The following is a 20,606-nucleotide window of genomic DNA, read 5'->3' on the forward strand; positions in this document are numbered from 1 at the left end:
TTGACCTGCTGGAAATAGATCATCCTCATACACAACTATGATGAACCGTTTTTCCTCTGTAGTTTTGTGATATAAGCAGTGATCAGTCTCTGACCTAACAAAGTTTATCTGTAGCAGTACAGCATCCAGCTTTACATACCAACAACTACCACTTTGCTTTAGGCCGTACAGTGATTTCTTTAAGAGGCAAACTTTTCCCTCTTGGAACATACTCTTGTCATAATGTTCAGGTGGTTCCATATAAACCTCCTTAATTAACTCTCAATTTAGGAATGCAGAATCAAAGTCTAACTGGTATAACAATAAATTATGAAGTGTAGCAATGGCAATGACTAACCTTCAGGTTCTGTACCTTGTGACATGCAAAAAGGTCTCTCTGTAGTCGATCCCGGATTTTTGTGTGTATCCTGTAGCAACAAGGTGGGCTTTATAACGAGCAATAGTCCCGTCTGCATTCAGCTTTCTACACAAGACCCACTTGTTCTTGATTGTCTTACGGTTATTCTGCCTGTCAACTACAGTCCATGTACTGTTATCATCCACAGCTGATAGGGTATCTGGTTAATAGATAGACAGTGTCTAGTTAGACAGTCAATAGATAGACACCATATGTTAGACCAGTGGTTCTCAAACTCGGTCCTCAGGACCCCACACAGTGCATGTTTTGCAGGTAACCCAGCAAGTGCACAGGTGTATTAATTACTCACTGACACATTTTAAAAGGTCCACAGGTGGAGCTAATTATGTCACTTGTGATTCTGTGAGGAGACCTGCAAAACATGCACCGTGTGGGGTCCTGAGGACCAAGTTTGAGAATCTATGTGTTAGACCAACATTAGGGTTGCTTATGCAATTACATTCCCTTTCTTATTTTGCACCATACATTTGCCCTTTGCAAACTGGACTCTGTAACCCTTTTCCTTCAGAACGCTTATAGCAATGAGATTGTTTCCCAAATCTGGCACGAACAAGACGTCTTCAATGTCCATAATAACTGTTTCACCTTTAATTCTTAAGGTGGGTACACACTGGAAAGATATATCTGCAGATCAATTGATCTGCAGATATATCTATGGACGGATCAGGCAGTATGCTGTGCATACACACTGCCCGATCCGTCGGGGACTGACGTCATGAACTGGGCGGGCGCGTACACACGCCCACCCAGTTCAGCTGTCAATCACCGCCAGCCACCACAGCATGTGTACGGGTGGTCGGCCAACCGCCGTACACACACAGCGATGCGCCAATATATCGTTAGATATATTGGCCGTCGGCTGTGCTGCGGGGCCGACGCGATACGTCTGTGAAAGACGGAGTTCACAGACGTATCGGCCGTACACACTGGCCGACGGACCCGCGATATATCGGCCGTTCAAGAGAACGGCCGATATATCGACCAGTGTGTACTGTGTATGGGCCTTTAGACGCACTGTGATTGTCCCAAATTTTGAAGCAGTAAGGACTTTGTCTCCAATCCCTTTTACTGTAATGGGTTCACATGCTGTCAGTGAATTGGACCATTCCTGATTACAAATGAAATGCCTAGTGGCCCGAGTCCATGTACCAGCACTCCTTGTGACTATCTGCTAAATTCAATGATGACTTATTTGGTTTGTCACGCTTCTTCTGCGGACCACTACAATTTCTCAGTCTACAATCTGAGGCCTTGTGCCCCACCTTGCAACATACAAAGCACTTAAGCTTGAGCTTTCTGGACTTAGTACCTTTTGTGAATAAGGCAGAACCCTCAGCATGTGTTTCGACAGGAATTCTTGGAACTGCAGCAGCTTGGCTCTTACAATTTCTGTTGTCAGCTTGGTATCGTTAGACTCCAAAGCTACTACCAGGAAATCGAATTCTGGTGTCAGATTCTGTAACATCACCAATGCCACTTCCTCCTCGTCCACCTGTGCCCCTACAGATGTCAACTGCCGAGATATTGACAGTATTTTATCAATATAATCGTTCATGTCTTTGCAGGCACTTAACTTTGTCCCGTATAACATATGCCTCAAGTTTATTCTTCTCATCAGACCTTTGTTCTCATATGCCATTTGCAGAGCTGCCCACATGTGTTTGGCTGACACTTTCCCACTGATAATGGAGTAGATGTGTTGTTCCATGGCCAAGCCCATTGTCCCTATGGCTCTATCCACTTCAACTGGGTTTGGGTCTGCTCCTGGCTCAATTGTGACTTTCCACAACTTTTCCCGCTTAAGCTGCATCTTTATGGCGAATTTCCATGTTATGTAATTCTCTAAGCCATTTAGCTTTGCAAAGTTCACGCTGTTCCCTGTACTGTACATTATTCTCTGTATTATTCTCTGTATTATAAATACTCCTTTCTTAATCTGCTGCACTTTTATTTCTTATGTACCTCTGTTCTAGAATGCATTTCCGACTTGGGGTCCTGGGCCCATAATCTGTTGGCAGAGTGTTAAGGTGTTGGATAGGGATGTTAGTCCACACAATGGCACTTAACCAGAATGATTGGTTTATTCATATAACAGAGATAACAGCTTGTAGTATATAGAAAATGTTACGTAGCAGCAGGAACTCACAGTATACATGTGATACAGTACAGTGGTAACACAGCGACTGAATACACACAGGGTGTGGCTGTGGGGTAGACAAGGTTGCACACTCAGGAGAGCAGAAGATGCATGTCTGTGCAGTTTGTCTCTCCCAGGAAAAACATGCAGAGGAAGCGAGGGGTCCCGCCGGACACTGTACACAAAGCACCTCCTCCCGCACTGAGCTGACACTAGGGAGTGAACGCTAGAGCAGGGAAGCTGCCTCTAGCGTTGGGAACGGAGACAGACGCGGAGTGCTCTACTGTCTAATAAAAAAGCTCTGTTTGCAGGGGTGTAATAAACATTTGAGTGCCATTGCTATGATTTGATAGTCTGTAATGTACAAGCAATGTTGGCTTAATAATACAGTCTAATTTATTTTATTTTTTTAACCAAAATAACTGCAAGTGTTTTCAGTGAGGAACAATTACAGTATATTGGGTGGCGTCCCGGCGCAGGTCATATATGGCCCATACATACACTTCTGTCTGATGAAGTACTCTATTCCTCCTCCACTCCCCAACCACTTGTGTGCTTCAGCTGAAAACATTTGCGTCGTCAGGTGCTTGAGCTTCTAACAGTGTGGGTTATCAGTAACTGATAATGCTACATTTCCTGTCCTGCAGCTATCAGGAAACAGCGCTATTTTGGGAAAACCTAAAATTGTGAAGAGGTGCATTGGGCAAACGTTTAAATGTCACATCAAATGTCCAAACGCCTATGCTCAGGACCACAGCTTTAATAAATTAATATTTTATGTTTTTCAACTATGATACTGTTTGGTTTAGCTTATCTATGGCTCTCAATAAATTGTGACAGTCATGTCAAGTCTTGATTGCACTTATTACTTCTTACACTTTTGTGTGTTTTAAGATTTTTTTTTTTTACCTTGAAGTAATTGTTTCTAGAAATGGGACTTCAGTGCATGTATAGAATTAGAAATATCCGCTAGGCTATGATGGAATACAAACTACTGTATTTCCCGGCAGGTGGGATGACGGCAGTCACATGACCAACACCGGCATCCCGAAGCAAAGACTCCCTACCCCTCTAAACCCCCCCCCCCCTTCCAGCAGCCTAACGCTAAACTCCCCGATCCCCCTACGCCCACACACACACACTGCAGCCTAACCCTCCTTGGTGGTGCCGAAACCTAACTCCCTCTTCCCGCAGCCCAAACCTAACTGTCCCGTCTCCGCAGCCTAACTCTAACCCTCCCCGGGGGTGCCTAAACCTACCCCCTGCCCCCTTCCTGCATCATAACCCTAACCCTCCCTTCACTGTAGCTTAACCCCCCCCCACCCCCCCACACCCGCATGCGGTTTACCAATGAGGACTCCCGGCAGAGGTGTTCCTGGCAACGGCATTTTAAAAAATGTTGAGATGCCTGCATCAGCATTCCGAGCAGTGCTGGGATTACGGCGTCAGTATTCTGACTGCCGGGATGCCAAATTCCAGTATTCTTGAACGGATTACATTAGGATTGGTGATACAATCAAGTTATTTAGAAAATTGGAATGGTAGTGTGTTCTTCCACACAGCAAGACTCTCATCTCACTTCAATATTTTCACTCCTCAAAATAAAAACTGGGCTCCATAAAGTGCAATGGTGCCTCTGCTTCATACTTAGTTACTCTGCCCAACTGCTTCCTCCCTGGTGATCTGGCACAAATACTGCCATTTTTCTCTGCAAACCAATTCACATTAATGGAGATCTAATCACACCTGTGACTAGAGAAGGACAAAAGTTCATGCTTCTGTATCTGCAGAGAACATGGTACTAGCAAATACATTTGTAAAGTACACGTACTGTATGAGAAAATATAGTTCTGTTTCCTTTCTCATAAATAAATATAAGATTCTAATTGTGTCTGGCCAATTACAGCTGCAACATCTTCCATTTTATTTTCTACCAGATGCAGATATTATTTATTCATCCAGACTTCCAGTTTTATTAAGTAGTACATTATGAGCAATATACAAACAATTTCCTGCAGGTTGTGATCTGTTCAAACACCAATTAAGCAATAAAACCCAAACATTGTTATAACTTGCTTTCTGTTTGTTCTGTGTGGAATATGAGTGACTTAAAGCTGATGCTTAAATCATCACTGCCATCTATTGGAAAAGAGATGAACTTTGAGCTGTTTTTAAAATTGATGTCAACACAGAAGATCACATTTTTTTTCTTACTCTACATCTGCCTATTATAACAGGCCCATAGTCATAATGTTTTATGTTCAGAGGTTTCTGAGTTATGAGGCAATATCATTTGAAGCTGATTACTACAAAACCTAAGGGCCATTGTCGTTTCTATAATGGGCGCAATATGTGTGGTGCACACAGGCCCTTGGGTACAGGGGGGCCCACACCGCACACATTGCACCCACATTTTAATTCTTACCTTTCCGGAGTCCAGCATCGGGCATTGCAGAAAATATCACAGCCAAAATGGCCACCATGCATGCACAGTACTGAAACTAGTCTCCGGAACATGGAAGGCATGTTTCCGTACGCTGCGCATGTGCAGTAGACTACGGCACAATGCCGGAGCCTACTGCACCTGGGAGGGCAGGGAGCCCACCCGCGGTCTGCACAGGGGCCTCCTCCTCTGTAAAAACGCCCCTGCTGAGGTCATGGCTGGATGAAGCCTTCTGGGGGCCCAGGGCACTTAAGGCAGGTGGCCTGCTCCCACTCCTCCAGCCTTCCCTGCCTTGTCAGCCCCCCCACTCATCATCCATCCAGCCCCCCCTCCCTACCTCCACCCCTTATCACGAAGCACAGTGCAGCAGTGTGCTCCATTCCATGGAGCCTCCCTCCATTGTTCTTCACTGTTAGGGCAATTGGAATGTGGAATTCCCTGCCAGGGAAGGTGGTAATGGTGGACTCTGTAGATGGATTTAAAAAAAGGAATGGATACATTACTGAATGAAAATGATAGCCAAGGTTATAATATTTAAAATATCAACGTGGTTAATCCGGGGGTAATATGAGTTATAGTAGTTAACTAGTCATAAAACATTATTCAGCAAGTATGTAGAATTATCACAACTTAATACAGGTTGAACACGATGGGCAATTTACCTCTTTTCAACCTCAATTACTATGTTACTATGTTAGATCATTTGGCCTATCACCACTTGTCACCTGGCCTAATCCCACTCGTCATTTGGCCCACCTCCACTTGTCTGCCCCACCCACCTACAAAACTGTACAGTGCACCAGTGTGCTCCAGCCTCCATAAGAGCACCCGGCCAACCCCCACTTGTCATCCAGCCCACCCCCACTCTTCATCTGGTCCACCCCCCACTACGAGACTCTATAAAGTGCAGCAGTGTTCTCCCACACAGGGAGCCTTCCTGAGGCCATCTGGCCTACCCCTACTTGTCATTCGGCTCACACCCACTTGTTGTACGGCCCACCACCACTACGAGATTGTACAGTGCCGCAGTGTGTCTAAGGGTGTGTACACACGATGAGACCCTTGCTATGTCCGATTTTCACTTGCGATTTCCCCTGAACTCCCCGGAACCCAGATAGCACAGATTTTGACTGACTTTTCTTGAGATATGGATTATGTGTATTTACGATTTTGGCTTATGTGAGATTTTGGCTTATGTGAGATGTCATTGACATGTGAGATGAACTAGATAGTACACCGATCTAGCAAGGATTGACTTGCCTGCACAGTCTATCTTTTCTTGCGATGCCGACCTGGCAGGACCGCGCATCGGCATTGAATCGGGATCGCAAGGTGACTTTCACCTTGCAATCTGCACTAACTTTTCTTGCGATTTTGACTATATAGTCAAAATCAAAAGAAAATATCTCACCGTATGTACACACCCTAAGAGTGGTGTGAAAGGGGTAAATGAGAGGGGGACTGGGACAGTCACCTCCTGTGCCCCCTCTTTAATCCGGCTCTGCCTGAGGCTTCATTCATATACAAGCTCTAGAAAAAGGGAAAATGCATGGAAATGAATGTGCACTGCAGACATATTCCTGTCACACAGTTTTAATGCACACTGTACACATTGATAACATGTTACACTTTAACCAGTACATTTGATTAAACTGGCAGTATGTATGAAAGCATGAGAAATAAAAATGTTAAAAATTAAATTAGCAATCATGTTTCTTGACAAATGTTAGTATAGTTTTAGTATAGCTACAGTATGTTATTGTTATTTGCCAGGGTCAGGTGGCATCTCCTTCATCAGGCTGGTAACATTTTACTGAATTAAGACCCTGCAACATGCCTTCAGCAACATTCATGCAGTAAGTGGCTGCGTTGTAACTTACAGCCAATATAGGACATACTCTGTAAGCGGCTGCTTGGATTCTGTATGGTGGATGGTGCTGGAGATTCACCAATCACAATGGAGGGGGGCTTCACACATTGACTAGTTGATGGACGGAGCTACCAATCACAAATCAGAGTGCTGGACGCCAAAGTACGCAGATATAAAGAGGGAAACTGAAAGAAGGGTGGGTGAGACATTTCATTGGGTCTTCCATAAATTTGAGGTCTTATTTACTCTTTGTACCCGATAATATTCATTGTTTTTGCAAGATAAATGGTGTCCTGATTTGAATGCATGTCAGAGAAAATAATTATTTTATGTGTGTAGGATTTACAGATGATGGAAGCCACTGTGCTCATTGGGACCTTCAAAGCAGCAGATATTTTTCTGTACTCTTCCCCAGATTTGTGCCTTCAGACAATCCTGTCTAGGAGGTCTACAGACAATTCCTGTTACTTCATGCTTGGTTTGTGCTCAGACATGCACTGTCAAGTGTGGGACCTTATATAGACACATGTTTGCCTTTCCAAATCATGTCCAATCTACTGAATTTACCACAGGTGGACTCCAATTAAGCTGTAGGAACATCTCACAGATGATCAGTGGAAACAGGATGCACCTGATTTCAATTTTAAGCTTCATGGCAAAGGCTGTGAATACTTAATGTACATGTAATTTCTTAGTTTTTTATTTTTAATACATTTGCAAAAATCTCAAAACAACTTTTTTCACGTTGTCATTATGGGGTATTGTGTGTAGAATTTTTTGACACAGGTCCAGTGATTACTTGACACAGGTCCAGGTCCAGTGATTTACTTCTGAGCACACTAGGCATGATTCAGGTCCCGTAGCAATAAGTTACAGGATGCAATGTAGCAATGACTGGTACATGCGCATGAGCAGTATGTGTCCTGCATACTCAGATGCAGTTAGCCCACAGACATCAGGTGATTTACGGCCTGCAGCTGTTTGAGGGTGGGGAGGGGACAGAGATGGTCTCCATTTCACAAATCCAAGGCATGACTCAGTTTTGTGGGTGTCCAAAGAGCTGCTATGCTTTCTACAACAGCACCCGAACCAGGGCCACTCACACGATGCATATATGGCCGAATATGTCACGTCTAGCAGAGTTTGAGGATCCGGCAGCTGAGATTTGCCCGAGGAGGTAGCAGGCTGTGAATGAACCAGATGAGGGGGCTGGATATAGTTCCTTTGCATGGGACACGGAGCAATGAAGAACGTAGGCGGGGTTTGAGAGTCAATGGAAAGTATATATTATGTACAGGGCTGAGGTAGAGAACCGAGGCTGGGGCACGATGGTTAAAGACGTGGCTGGAGGCGAAGAACTGTGAACTTTGATTTGAAAGACGAGACTGTAGATGATGAACTGTGGAACTGTGGATGGTGGTTGAAGACGTGGCTTGAGACAAGGACTGTGGACTGTAGTTTGGAAAACGAGGCTGAAGATAATAATCTACAGGCTGTGGTCGGTGGTACAAAGGCATGGCTGGTGAAGGAGATCTGTGGAGTGTGGCTTGAAAGACGAGGCAGAAGACCCAGGGCCGACTGTGCCCAAAGAGTCTTACTGGACCGGGTTTTCCAGGGGCGCTTCCACAGGCAGTAGCAGGCTAGAAACGGCAGGGCTGCAGCAGCAACAGAGAACCGACCAAGCAGGATCAGGAGGAACCAGAATACAGCACCTACAACAGGGTTGTATCTTAAAGCACTGGCATCCCTGTCCTAAACCAGCCCCCTTTTATAGGGAGAGCTTCCCCAGGATTGGCTGGAAGAAACAGGAAACAGGAACTATGCTTAAAACTTGGTCTCCAACATGGCGGCGCCCAGTAATGCAGACCTTTTTGCAAAGCCACAATGCTCACTGCCCCTGGTCTCCTAGCAACGGCTCAGCAAGAGCGACCCATTGTAGCGGCGTCCCGCCGCCCCGGGCAGACCCCCTCACCGCCGTTACTGCTGCCCACGGATCCAGCGCAGCAGCCCACCTCCGCCGCTGCCCGCACATCGCCAAGGAAGCCAGCCCCGCAGCCCCAGCGTACCGGTAAGACTCCGGACACTGACAGACTATCGCCCCACTCTGAATTAACCTCATCATGCGCATATCATTTCTAAATTTTACATTAAGACATTTCCCACATTTTGTGAAAGACAAATATGACTGGGAATCACTATCATATTACATATATTTCACCCTAACTAGACAGCAGTGACAATGGGAATGTATTTTACCCATTCTCAGGCAATGAAAGGATGATAACTTTTTGCAGCAATAGATTCAGCTGCACACATTACATGTTTTTTTGGCAAGTAGATGTTTTTGGGATAGAATACAGTGGTGGAGAACCGATCTTCCTCCTGGGAGATACTGTAATCACGGAATGTAAAGAACACCACGGAGTAACTTTTATCAAATAATGTTTATATTTTGATAGTCAGGTGATCTAAAATTCATTATTAGAACTATTCAAAATTACTTTAAGGATGACCGAAAGCTGCCTTTGTCACTATGAAATAACATTTTATGATTCAGCATATTAAAACTGTACCTAAACCTATATTTCATTTTTACCTATGGGCGCTGCCATCCATAAATAAATGAATTGTGATTTTCAATTGTGCCATAAATTTGTGCTTTCATTTTGCCTGTTTTCAAGAAAATGTTCATCACAACTATTTTCATTTGCAGGTATCAGACGTGTTCTAATAATGGGCTGGTGGCAGGATTTCAGAGTCAGTACTTTGATGCAGTTCTGGATAGAGAATGGCAATTTTACTGCTGCCGTTACAGTCGAAAGTGCTCTTATGGTTGCTGGTAAGTCCAGTTATCATTAGCATAAATTATTCTGATTCTTTTAATATCCCTTTAAGTCACTTAAGTGCTACTGTTGATGGTGAATGTATTCTGATCTAAAATATGCTAAGCTCACCATGTAGGGGCCTATACTTCATCGGGGGCTAATGACTTCCACATGATTAAGGCCAGGTACACAGTAGTGCGATATCGTCTTGATTTGCCACAGGGCCGTATTTTCGTATGGGCTCAATGGACAGTTGCCCAAGGGCCCCTAGAGCATAAGGGTCCTAGGCTGATAGCTGAGGGTCCCCTTTTTCCAGGAGTACCAGATTTTTTAAAATTGACCCTGGGAAACCGGAGATATCTGACTTCAAAGCAGTGGTCCCCATCCAAGCCTGTTAATTGCTCTTCCCAACCAGATATCTCAGGTTCTGTCTAACTTAGAGTTTTGTTGAGGGGGTACTCCAAAAGCTGGGACACTCCCCTTTCAATGGACACTGGCAGCGTGTCTCTACTATGCCCAGAACCCGAGATATCAGCCTTCCAGCAGCTGGTCCCTGCTCCAGCTCCACACGCCTGGTATGCAGTTTAGATATTCGGTGGTGGATTGCTCTGGCTCCTGAACGCTGATCCCCAAGTCCCCAGTACCTCTTGAACTGGAGATATCTGCAGTCAAGCAAGCTGCCCTCCCACCGGAAAATTATGAATATTAAGCCCACTTCACTATTCACCTTTCCCCTGCGTATGAAACACCCCCTACCACACTGGAAGTCATGTACTGGGGCCCTTCATTCGGGATGTGGTTATGTAGGAAACCGCCGGTTACAATACCGACGCCGGGATCTTGCCATCTGAAAATCCTGCCAGTTGGCATGCCGACCAACAGGGACTATTCCCACTTGTTGGTGTCCATGACACCAATAGTGTGGGAATAAATCCTGTGGCGAATGCAGTGAGCTTCTGAGCTCGCTGCATGGCAGGCCCGCAAGGGGCTTCATTGCGTTTGCCCCACCGCCGGTCATGTAACAGCCAGAATCCCGCCATTGGTATTGTAACCGGTGGTCTCAACCCCTTCATTCAGCCCAATAAGTAATTTACCCCAACCATCAGCACGGTTGCCAGTCATGCAGGTGTGTAACCAGCATAAGTATCCAAGTTGCTACGAGTTGCGGCGGTTGATACTTAGGGGGACATTTACTAAGCAGTGATAAGAGTGGAGAAGTGAGCCAGTGGAGACGTTGCCCATGGCATCCAATCAGCACTAAAGTAACAGCTATAATTTGCATACTATAAAATGATACAGAGCTGCTGATTGGTTGATGGGGCAATATCTCCACTGGTTCACTTCTCCGCTCTTATCACTGCTTAGTAAATGTCCACCTTAATTACCAAAGTAATTCAGTATTGTTTTGGTGTAAATACAGCAGTCCCCAGTATTCCTAATAATGCTACCGAAGGAGCAGTGCTACTTACCGGTGCCATGTCAGCCAACTGTGCATGTGTGACCTGAGTTTCCACATGCACACGGCCGCTGGGTACACAGTGCGGAGATGGCAGATGGATCCCTCTTTGTAACCCCAGTCCTCCTTCCCATAGATAGGACCGGGGCTCTGTGAACTAACTTTATCCATCTGAAGATGGCGTTGTTTTCCACAGGCAGACTCTGAAAACTACATTTTTGGAGTTTGCAGAATACTAGGGGTCCCCATTGGGTCCCTAATAATGAATAGGCCCATTACGTAAAACATGCAGAAACAGGCCCATTACGGATGATGAATAATCCCTATAGTCTCCAAAGTTTACTGAAAAGGTCAGCAAAATATCAGACTATAATGACTCTCAGTGGAATTGCTACTGTGGGAAACAAAACATTTCCTTCACACTCAGAACTATCTCAAACAGGTGCAATAAGTGCTTGAAACATTTACATATATATTGTATCTGTGAATGTTATTATACAGTATAAGCTATCTTCAATAGTGGACCGTTAAAATTCTTTTTGGGGAAATTAAATTCCCAGCAATGTGTTGTCACAATGTTTGTCTGTGTACATCACTGTATTATGGTACCCAAACAATGCAAATTTTCCAGCGCACCTCAATGGAGTGTGAAGGAAAATTAGCGATGCTACAGGTTGTTCCTACACCCAACAATTCTGGGCAGGGACGTCACTATGGGTGGTGTCTCCCAGTGCAACACTGTGTAATCCTTCAGTGTTCACATGCAAGAAAGGGGGTGTGACTTTGTTTGTGAAGCCACTCCCCATGGTAGGACATTTTGGGGGTGTAGTTGCGTGTCATGTCCTGGTTCTCGTTTCACAAACTCCGCACACCTCTACATACCTCAGTGTTCTTCAAGAAAGTACATCCATAATTTGTTCTCAGAAAAAGACATGTCCCCAATACCCATCTTACTGGACCTTCCCCACCTCAGCACCCTCTCTCAGACACTATAGTCTTGATCTTCTAGCAACATGACACCACCACACCCCCAGTCTACACATTACAAATTACCTGCCCCACTCCCTTGCATCTATAACCAGTACATTCTAAGATAGTACTGATCTCCACCATCCTAAACCCAAAAAACTCCCAGTCTACCACTTACCCAGTGAAGTAGCCAGCTTTGGACAGAAGATGGATGAAAGATGAAAAAATACCACTAGACCCAAGTGCTTCACCCACACAGTATGAACCTAGAGACAAGGGACTAGATACAAATATAGTAAGTGTCCGGCCAGGGGTCAGAATGTGCAACTGAATGAAGGTTGTAAAAAAACAAACATTTTAAGTAATTGATTGTGTCAGTAAGACTAGGCAAGAATAATTATCTGATAGCATGTAGATGGGTATCCAGAAACAAGCTGGGTTAAAAATGGGTAGTCATAACCAAATATAAAAGCATATACATATACAATAGTGTAACACCCCGATAGAGTAGGAAGAAAATAAGTTCTTAAGAATATATAAGTAATGGTGTATAGCCTGCAAATGCAAATGTGCATTATACTGTATTTCCCTCACAGAGAGAAATATAATTGTGGGTTTCACTGTGCATCCCTCACAGAGGGGAATATAATTGTGCATGAGGCTGGTTTCACTGTGCATCCCTCACAGAGGGAAAAATAATTATGGATGAGACTGTGTATCCCTCACAGAGGGAAATATAATTACAAAAGGGTCCCCATAGAGGAGCGCTGTGGATGGGCAGCGCCAGCGGGAAGGAGAACCTGGCGGTACGAGCGGGCTCTGGAGATCTGTCCCGCACGAGAGAAAAACGTTTGACCTCCGTCCTGCACGAGAGAAAAACGTTTGAGGAGGCTCGCGGGTGCTGAAAAGAAGTGTGGCGCAGTTAAGTTTGGTCGGAGGAGAGAGAGGAGGTCGGGTACCTGTGCTGTGGTGACGGGACTTGCGAGAACGAGCGGCGGTGAGCTCCGGTTCCCGCCTGTACAACAGAGGAGTCTATACGAAGCTGAGACTTGTCGGGACTCCAGTGACAGCATCCGGGAGACGTCATAGATCCGCCCAGCAGAACGGGAGTAGGCGGCGGCTGCTCCTGAAGAGGCAGACTGAAAGAGGCACAGCCTAGCGGTGATTGACGGCACTGGGGCGGGAACGACACAGGAGCCGAGCATACAGTGACCAAAGGGGGACTGTCAGAGAGGCGGATCCGCAGACCATATAAGGACGAGCAACATACAACAGCTGAAACTACTAGTCAGGTATAGTGAATGTTACAGTAACACCAGCCTGCATCACAACAGAATTGTCATTTCAGCCAGGGAACATTGAGAGCAGCAGCAATAATAAGTGCACTTATTATAAATAAAGTACTTTATCCATTTCTCCCAGAACTGAGATTATATTATATAAAAGTTTTACAACGAACTCATCTTTTGTAACACTGGGAGCAACTGCAGTCCATAGACGTGCTAGAGAGATTGGTCTGCAGCTGATTACTTCCCCGACCAGAACTAAAATTATTACAGTGATAGCTCAGGAGCAACTATACCCAACACTATTCTAAGGGACAGCATAATTGTACTCTAATTGGTTGGCAAAGGAATCAGTCACTTAGAACTAGCGGTGGAGGACAAACCTGCAGGGAAAGTGGATTACAAATAACCTTTGTAAATTCATACATAAATTTGTCATACTCCGTTTCATCCGTTCTGGACCGTCTAAGCTATCTATTAGCACAGTACCCACAGGAAGGAATTACAGAGCTGAGTGACACTCATTTGACCAGTTAACAGAAAATTCCTGACGGACGCACAGCCAAAGAGCCGTATATAACTATATTATTACAACGTTCATAAGACATTAGTCTAATCTGTTGTTTATAAGAAATATTGTGGTTAGTATATGTCAAGGGGTATTCCATTAGATGATACTTTTCCGACAAGTCTTAGAGTTGAATGCAGGAACTGATAAAGTATCGTTTATGTTCGGTTAAATTATATCCGTAGAGTATGAATAGTATAAATTACAGATTCACCGGGTATTATATGAGTTTGTTTGTATAGTCATAAGTGATCAATACGTGTTAACCTTTAAAATTTAGGAAACTATCTGCTGGAAAGAACGAGTCGACACGTCACGGAGCAGTTTAATAAAATTGTTTATTAACCCTATGGTAAAACATTTACTTGAGATCTTAGATATAATTGTGTTGTAACTATTATATAAATTTATGTTTATGTGATCTGTACAAAGCTTTCTTCGTAACCTTACTCCAATAAACAAAAATACGTATAACGTAACTTAAAAGTGACGTTAATTCTTTAGAAAAACAGTAGCCGCACCTCTGTGTGAAGATCCAAGAGTGGAGAGACTCTCCTAAAGCATCGAAAGATAAAGGTAATCAAAGCGACATTTACTGAAGTACGTACCGGAACATCACATCTAAAATTGGCGTCCCACGAACAGGATCACAAACAAAATATGTCAACCGACGAGCAAAGACCTGTTGAAAGTACTCAACCAGCTACGACCAGTGCCAACATGAATTCTGGCTCTACAACAAGCAATCAACCAACTATGGCCAGCGCCACCGTAAATCCAATTACACTCCCTTATTATTTTGGAGCCCCGTGGCTTCCTATTTATGCAGGTGAGAGAAGAAAAGACTCGAGCACTTTTATGGAATTCAAACGGAAATTACAGTCAATGTTCCGGCTTTATCCATTGGCTGAACAACAGCAGGTAGAGATTTTAGTTGGACAATTAAAAGAGTCTGCATTGCGAGAAGTACTATCCTGGCCCTTGGGAGAAAGACAAACTGCAGAGCAAATATTTCAACGACTCGCCACTACGTTTGATATCAGCACGGTCGCAGAGCTAAAATCTCATTTTTACGCTCGCAAACAACAATCTTTGGAATCCCTAAGAGACTTTGCTTTAAGCTTGCAAGAAGCGTTGAGAGATATACAGGAAGTAGACGAGTTGGAAGTGAGGGAACCCGATGAAGTTTTAGTAAATCAATTCATAGATGGAGTTAACAACGAAAGCGTTCGAACACAGTTGAAACTATTAAGAATGCAAAAGAATACGGATTCCTTCTTGGACTTCAAGGAAGCGGCAATTAAAGTAGTTGGTCCAATCCAGCATAAAGAGAACTCTTTTCCTGAGTTGCCCGGGTATCAAGAGCAAACTGGGGGTAATGACGTTACTTATCTAGTGTCGGGAGAGGCCCCCAAGCAGAAGAAACCCGCGGTTCAAAGTATACAAACACCAACCTCAGATCCTTTGCCCACTCTGAAGGGACAAATGGAGGAACTTACTCTTGGAATGGCTGAGATGAGTAGAGAATTACAGAAGTTGCTGAAACGTTCCTCATCTGCACGACCTGAAACCGATTGGCATGCTGACCGATGACGAGGCTATAGCAATTGGTGGGAATCACCACAGGCTAGGGGCCGCAGACCTACCGATCGGTTTGATTCCCAAGGCAGACCTATCTGTAGAAGGTGTGACCGCAGTGGTCATGTTGAACGCGTGTGCAGACAACAAGAACCTTTAAACGCCAATGCCCCGAGGCCGGAGACCAACCCTCGGGGGGGACAGAAGGAATAGGTCCCACACCAGAGGAGTGGTGCCCTACTTATGTGGGGCAATGCCCTGTCATTAATGTACATATGGATGTGGTAGAAGTACCAGCTACACTCGATACAGGTTCACAAGTAACTACCATACAAGTGGAAGCTTTTCGGCATTATTGGGGAGAAAAAGGAGTAATACCACCCCCGCCTGCCTGGTTCCGATTATTTGCCAGCAATGGACTTAATATTTCATGTAAAGGCTACTGTGAACTGGATTTTAAGATTGGAGAGGCTGTGTTGCCTCGTCAAGGATGTCTGATTACTAACGTCAATGATCAAACGGTTCCCCCAATTATCATCGGAATGAACGTGTTACAGAATTGTCCAGAAGAATTGATTGTGGCCCTGAAGACTGAATTAACTGATGCACCTCCTGCAGCCCAACAAGCCTTAAACAAGACTATTAGAGTGCTCCAAGGTCAACAGCAACTAGTGAAGCCAGATGGAGAAATTAGAAAGGTAAAAATTGCGGATCATAGACCTATTACCCTACGCCCAAATACGGAGACCATAATCTGGGGAAAGGTGAGATGCGGTCCTCAGGGGAGAAGTTATACTGCAGTGGTCGAACCTTGTTCAATATCCACTCGAAGCGATTTAGTGGTGGCCCGGTCCTTAACTACAGTGGAAGGAGGACGAGTACCAATTAGAATCCTCAATCCGCATGACCATCCCATTAAGTTACTCCGAAACTACACTATAGCAAAACTAGTGTGGACTGCTATCCAGGACATAATCGAGATCCCTATTGGAACCACACAGATGAACACGACCGCTAGAGAAGGAGGAGGGAGCGACGAGCAGGCTTCTTGGTGGCAGGAAATTCAGATTGGAGAAACTGACACTCCCGAAGAACTCAAGTCTGGAGTGTTGCGAGTAGTGAAGGAAAACACTGCAACTTTCAGTAAAAGTTCGTCCGACTTTGGCAGAGTGGAACAAATTCAACATTACATCCCAACTGGGGATGCACCACCGATTAGAGAACGTTATCGACCACTTGCACCGGCATTGTATCAACCTGTTTGCAAAATGCTAGAGGAAATGGAAGCAACAGGGGTCATTCGAGAAAGTTACAGTCCGTGGGCAGCGCCCATAGTCCTAGTTCGAAAAAAAGATGGAAGCCTGCGGTTTTGTGTAGATGATAGAAAGTTAAACCAAGTTACCCATAAAGATGCCTATCCTTTGCCGAGAATAGAGGAGTCGCTAACAGCTTTGAAATCTGACACCTACTTTTCTACCCTCGATTTAACTAGTGGATATTGGCAAATTAAGGTGGCGCCAGAAGATCGAGAGAAGACAGCCTTCACAACACCTATGGGGCTATATGAATTTGATTGTATGCCTTTTGGTCTTTGTAATACACCAGGAACGTTCCAGCGAGTCATGGAACACTGCCTAGGCCATAAGAACTGTGACATGGTACTTCTCTATTTAGACGATATTATAATCTACGCCAAGACCTATCATGAACACCTACGGCATCTTCAAGAAGTGTTTGCAAGACTCGCAGAGTATGGTTTGAAAGTAAAACCCTCAAAGTGCCATCTGTTAAAAACCTGCGTGCAATATCTGGGCCATATTGTAAGTGCAGATGGAGATACACCTGACCCGGGAAAAATAGCAGCGGTTCAAGACTGGCCCGTTCCAAGCACCCTGAAAGAAGTACGTAGGTTTTTAGGATTTGTAGGATATTACCGGAGGTTTGTAAGAAGGTTTGCACACATTGCGGCTCCATTGCACGAATTGCTTCGTGGGGTGCCTAAGACCTGTCATAATAGAAATTTCCCGATAAGATGGACTCAAATTCAACAGGATGCATTCGATCAGTTGAAGAAGGCATTGACTGAAGCGCCTGTACTTGCGTACCCTGATTACAGTCAGATCTTCCACTTGTATACGGATGCCAGCAATCAAGGCTTGGGAGCCGTCCTATCCCAAAAACAACAAGGCCACGAACGTGTGATTGCATACGCCAGTCGGAGTTTGAAGAAGACGGAACGTAATGATGCTAATTATAGCGCATTTAAGTTAGAGTTGTTAGCCTTAGTGTGGGCCGTGACGGAAAAATTTAAGCACTACTTGGCAGCCACTCCATTTATTGCCTTCACCGACAACAATCCACTGTCCCATTTACCCACGGCTCAGTTAGGCGCATTGGAACAACGGTGGTCTTCCAGGTTGGCCAATTATCAGTATACCATCAAATACCGAAGTGGGAACGCTGATGCTTTGTCACGCCAACCCGAATCGCGTGAACAAGAAATGGAGGAAGATCAGTGGGAGGATGTAGAAATGCCAGCTTTCCATGCATTCTTCGTTCAGCATGCCACAAACGCAAAAACTTCTCCTATCTGCAATGACCATGATCAAGCTAACTCCGAAGAGGAATATGGTGAGAGGTGGAGAAGAGTGCAGGCAGAGAGTCCGCTGTTGTCTCAACTAAAAGGTCTGCTACTGTCTGGAAAGGTTTTAAATAAGCAGGAAAGACAAGGAGCTGATCCTGAACTGCTAAAACTATGGAGACAGCGAGATCGGTTACGAATTCACAAAGGGCTCCTGATTCGCTGTGGAATTAACCCTAGGACTCACTGTTCCATCAAGCAAATTGTTCTACCTAGACAAGATCATGACTGCATACTGCGGGCTTACCATGACCAGTCGGGTCATTTTGGCACTCAAAAGTTGGAAGCAAATGTACGAAAGCGATTTTTCTGGATTAGTATGCGGGATGATATCGACAACTGGTGTAAGAGGTGCCCTAACTGCACTATCAAAAGAAGAGCGCAGTCGGATCACAAAGCACCATTGCATCCTATCGTAAGTCATCATCCTTTGGAGATAGTGTCTATCGATCACGTGAAGTTAGAACCCAGCCGGACGGGCTATCAATACGCCCTTACTATAATAGATCATTACACCAAATTTGCAGTGGCCCTCCCGGTCCGAGACTTGTCAGCCAAAACCACTGCTGAGTTACTTTGGAGAGCCTTTGTCAGACCATATGGTTATCTAGAAAACATACTTACTGACCAGGGAGCCGCCTTTGAGTCAAAGTTGTTTCAAGAGTTGTGTGACCTTTACGGATGTAAGAAACTAAGGACTACTGCATATCATCCGCAATGCAACGGACTCTCTGAGAGGATGAATCAGTCTTTAATTAACATGTTGAGAGTTATTCCACTCCCGGAACGCCAGGAGTGGCCCACACTACTTCCAGAACTTACTTTATTGTATAATAATACGGAGCATAGTTCCACGGGGTACACCCCGTATTATCTACTCTTCGGCCGAGAAGGCAAGTTACCGGTGGATCTGCTTCTGGAAGTACCTCAAGGAAATGCCCAAGAGACCATCCCACAAACAGAATGGGTGAAGAAACATCAAAAGAGATTGAAAGCTGCACAGACAGTGGTTAACCAGAAAATGGAACAGGTGCGACAGCGGCAATCCGAACACTACAATGAGACTGCCCTAGCTGAGCCATTTCATGTAGGCGATAAAGTCTGGAAAAGAAATAATCGGCGCCAAAGCAAGATGTATGGACACTGGGAGGTGACCCCTTACATTATCACCGAGATTCCACGACCGGAGGTCGATGTATATAAGATTTCTAAAAACAATGGAGAGTACTCTTTGGTAGTCCATCGAAATCAGCTTAAGAAATGTCTAATACCCCCACAAGACTACGTGGATCAGGAAAGAGCAGAGAGGTTGAATATATCAGAAGAATTGGCTTATAATGACGCTTGGAACGACCCAATGAATTTCTGCCCGGTATTGGTTAGTGTAAGAAATCCTATTAGTCAGGAATTTACTAATGTAACCGAAAGCACATTGTCTGGTCTATTTGAAAGTAACAGTAACAAGGTACCGGAGCTTAGTAGTTTGCTGCCTAATGTGGCTGAATGTGATGTAGTGGAGGTAGATCACGAGACAACAGATGTCCCCTCGGTGCTGAGGAGGTCAGAGAGGAGCACGAAAGGTGTCCTACCTCCACGATATAGATATTAGATTGCCAAGTATATAACTAGGTAAACAGGGTTAGGTAACATTATTGTGCGTGAGATCACGCACCCTTTAAGGGGGGTTACATGTAACACCCCGATAGAGTAGGAAGAAAATAAGTTCTTAAGAATATATAAGTAATGGTGTATAGCCTGCAAATGCAAATGTGCATTATACTGTATATCCCTCACAGAGGGAAATATAATTGTGGGTTTCACTGTGCATCCCTCACAGAGGGGAATATAATTGTGCATGAGGCTGGTTTCACTGTGCATCCCTCACAGAGGGAAAAATAATTATGGATGAGACGGCGTATCCCTCACAGAGGGAAATATAATTACAAAAGGGTCCCCATAGAGGAGCGCTGTGGATGGGCAGTGCCAGCGGGAAGGAGAACCTGGCGGCACGAGCGGGCTCTGGAGATCCGTCCCGCATGAGAGGAAAACATTTGACCTCCGTCCCGCACGAGAGAAAAACGTTTGAGGAGGCTCGCGGGTGCTGAAAAGAAGTGTGGCGCAGTTGAGTTTGGTCGGAGGAGAGAGAGGAGGTCGGGTACCTGTGCTGCGGTGACGGGACTTGTGGGAACGAGCGGCGGTGAGCTTCGGTCCCCGCCTGTACAACAGAGGAGTCTATACGAAGCTGAGACTTGTCGGGACTCCAGTGACAGCATCCGGGAGGCGTCATAGATCCGCCCATCAGGGCGGGAGTAGGCGGCGGCTGCTCCTGAAGAGGCAGACTGAAAGAGGCACAGCCTAGCGGTGATTGACGGCACTGGGGCGGGAACGACACAGGAGCCGAGCATACAGTGACCA

The 20,606-nt window shown here is 45.0% G+C and overlaps 1 protein-coding gene across 1 annotated transcript in view; it reads left to right on the forward strand.

The window, feature by feature from the left end:
• The window catches only part of DPT (dermatopontin), an 86,738-nt gene that overhangs the window by 52,127 nt on the left and 14,005 nt on the right, over positions 1 to 20,606 (forward strand). Inside the window, exon 2 of the mRNA XM_063955660.1 lies at positions 9,582 to 9,707. Within this exon, the coding sequence (XP_063811730.1) occupies positions 9,582 to 9,707 (126 nt within the window). The remainder of the gene's footprint in view (positions 1 to 9,581; positions 9,708 to 20,606) is intronic.

The sequence above is a fragment of the Pseudophryne corroboree genome, chromosome 2 (assembly GCF_028390025.1).
Source record: "Pseudophryne corroboree isolate aPseCor3 chromosome 2, aPseCor3.hap2, whole genome shotgun sequence".
NCBI lineage: Eukaryota > Metazoa > Chordata > Amphibia > Anura > Myobatrachidae > Pseudophryne > Pseudophryne corroboree.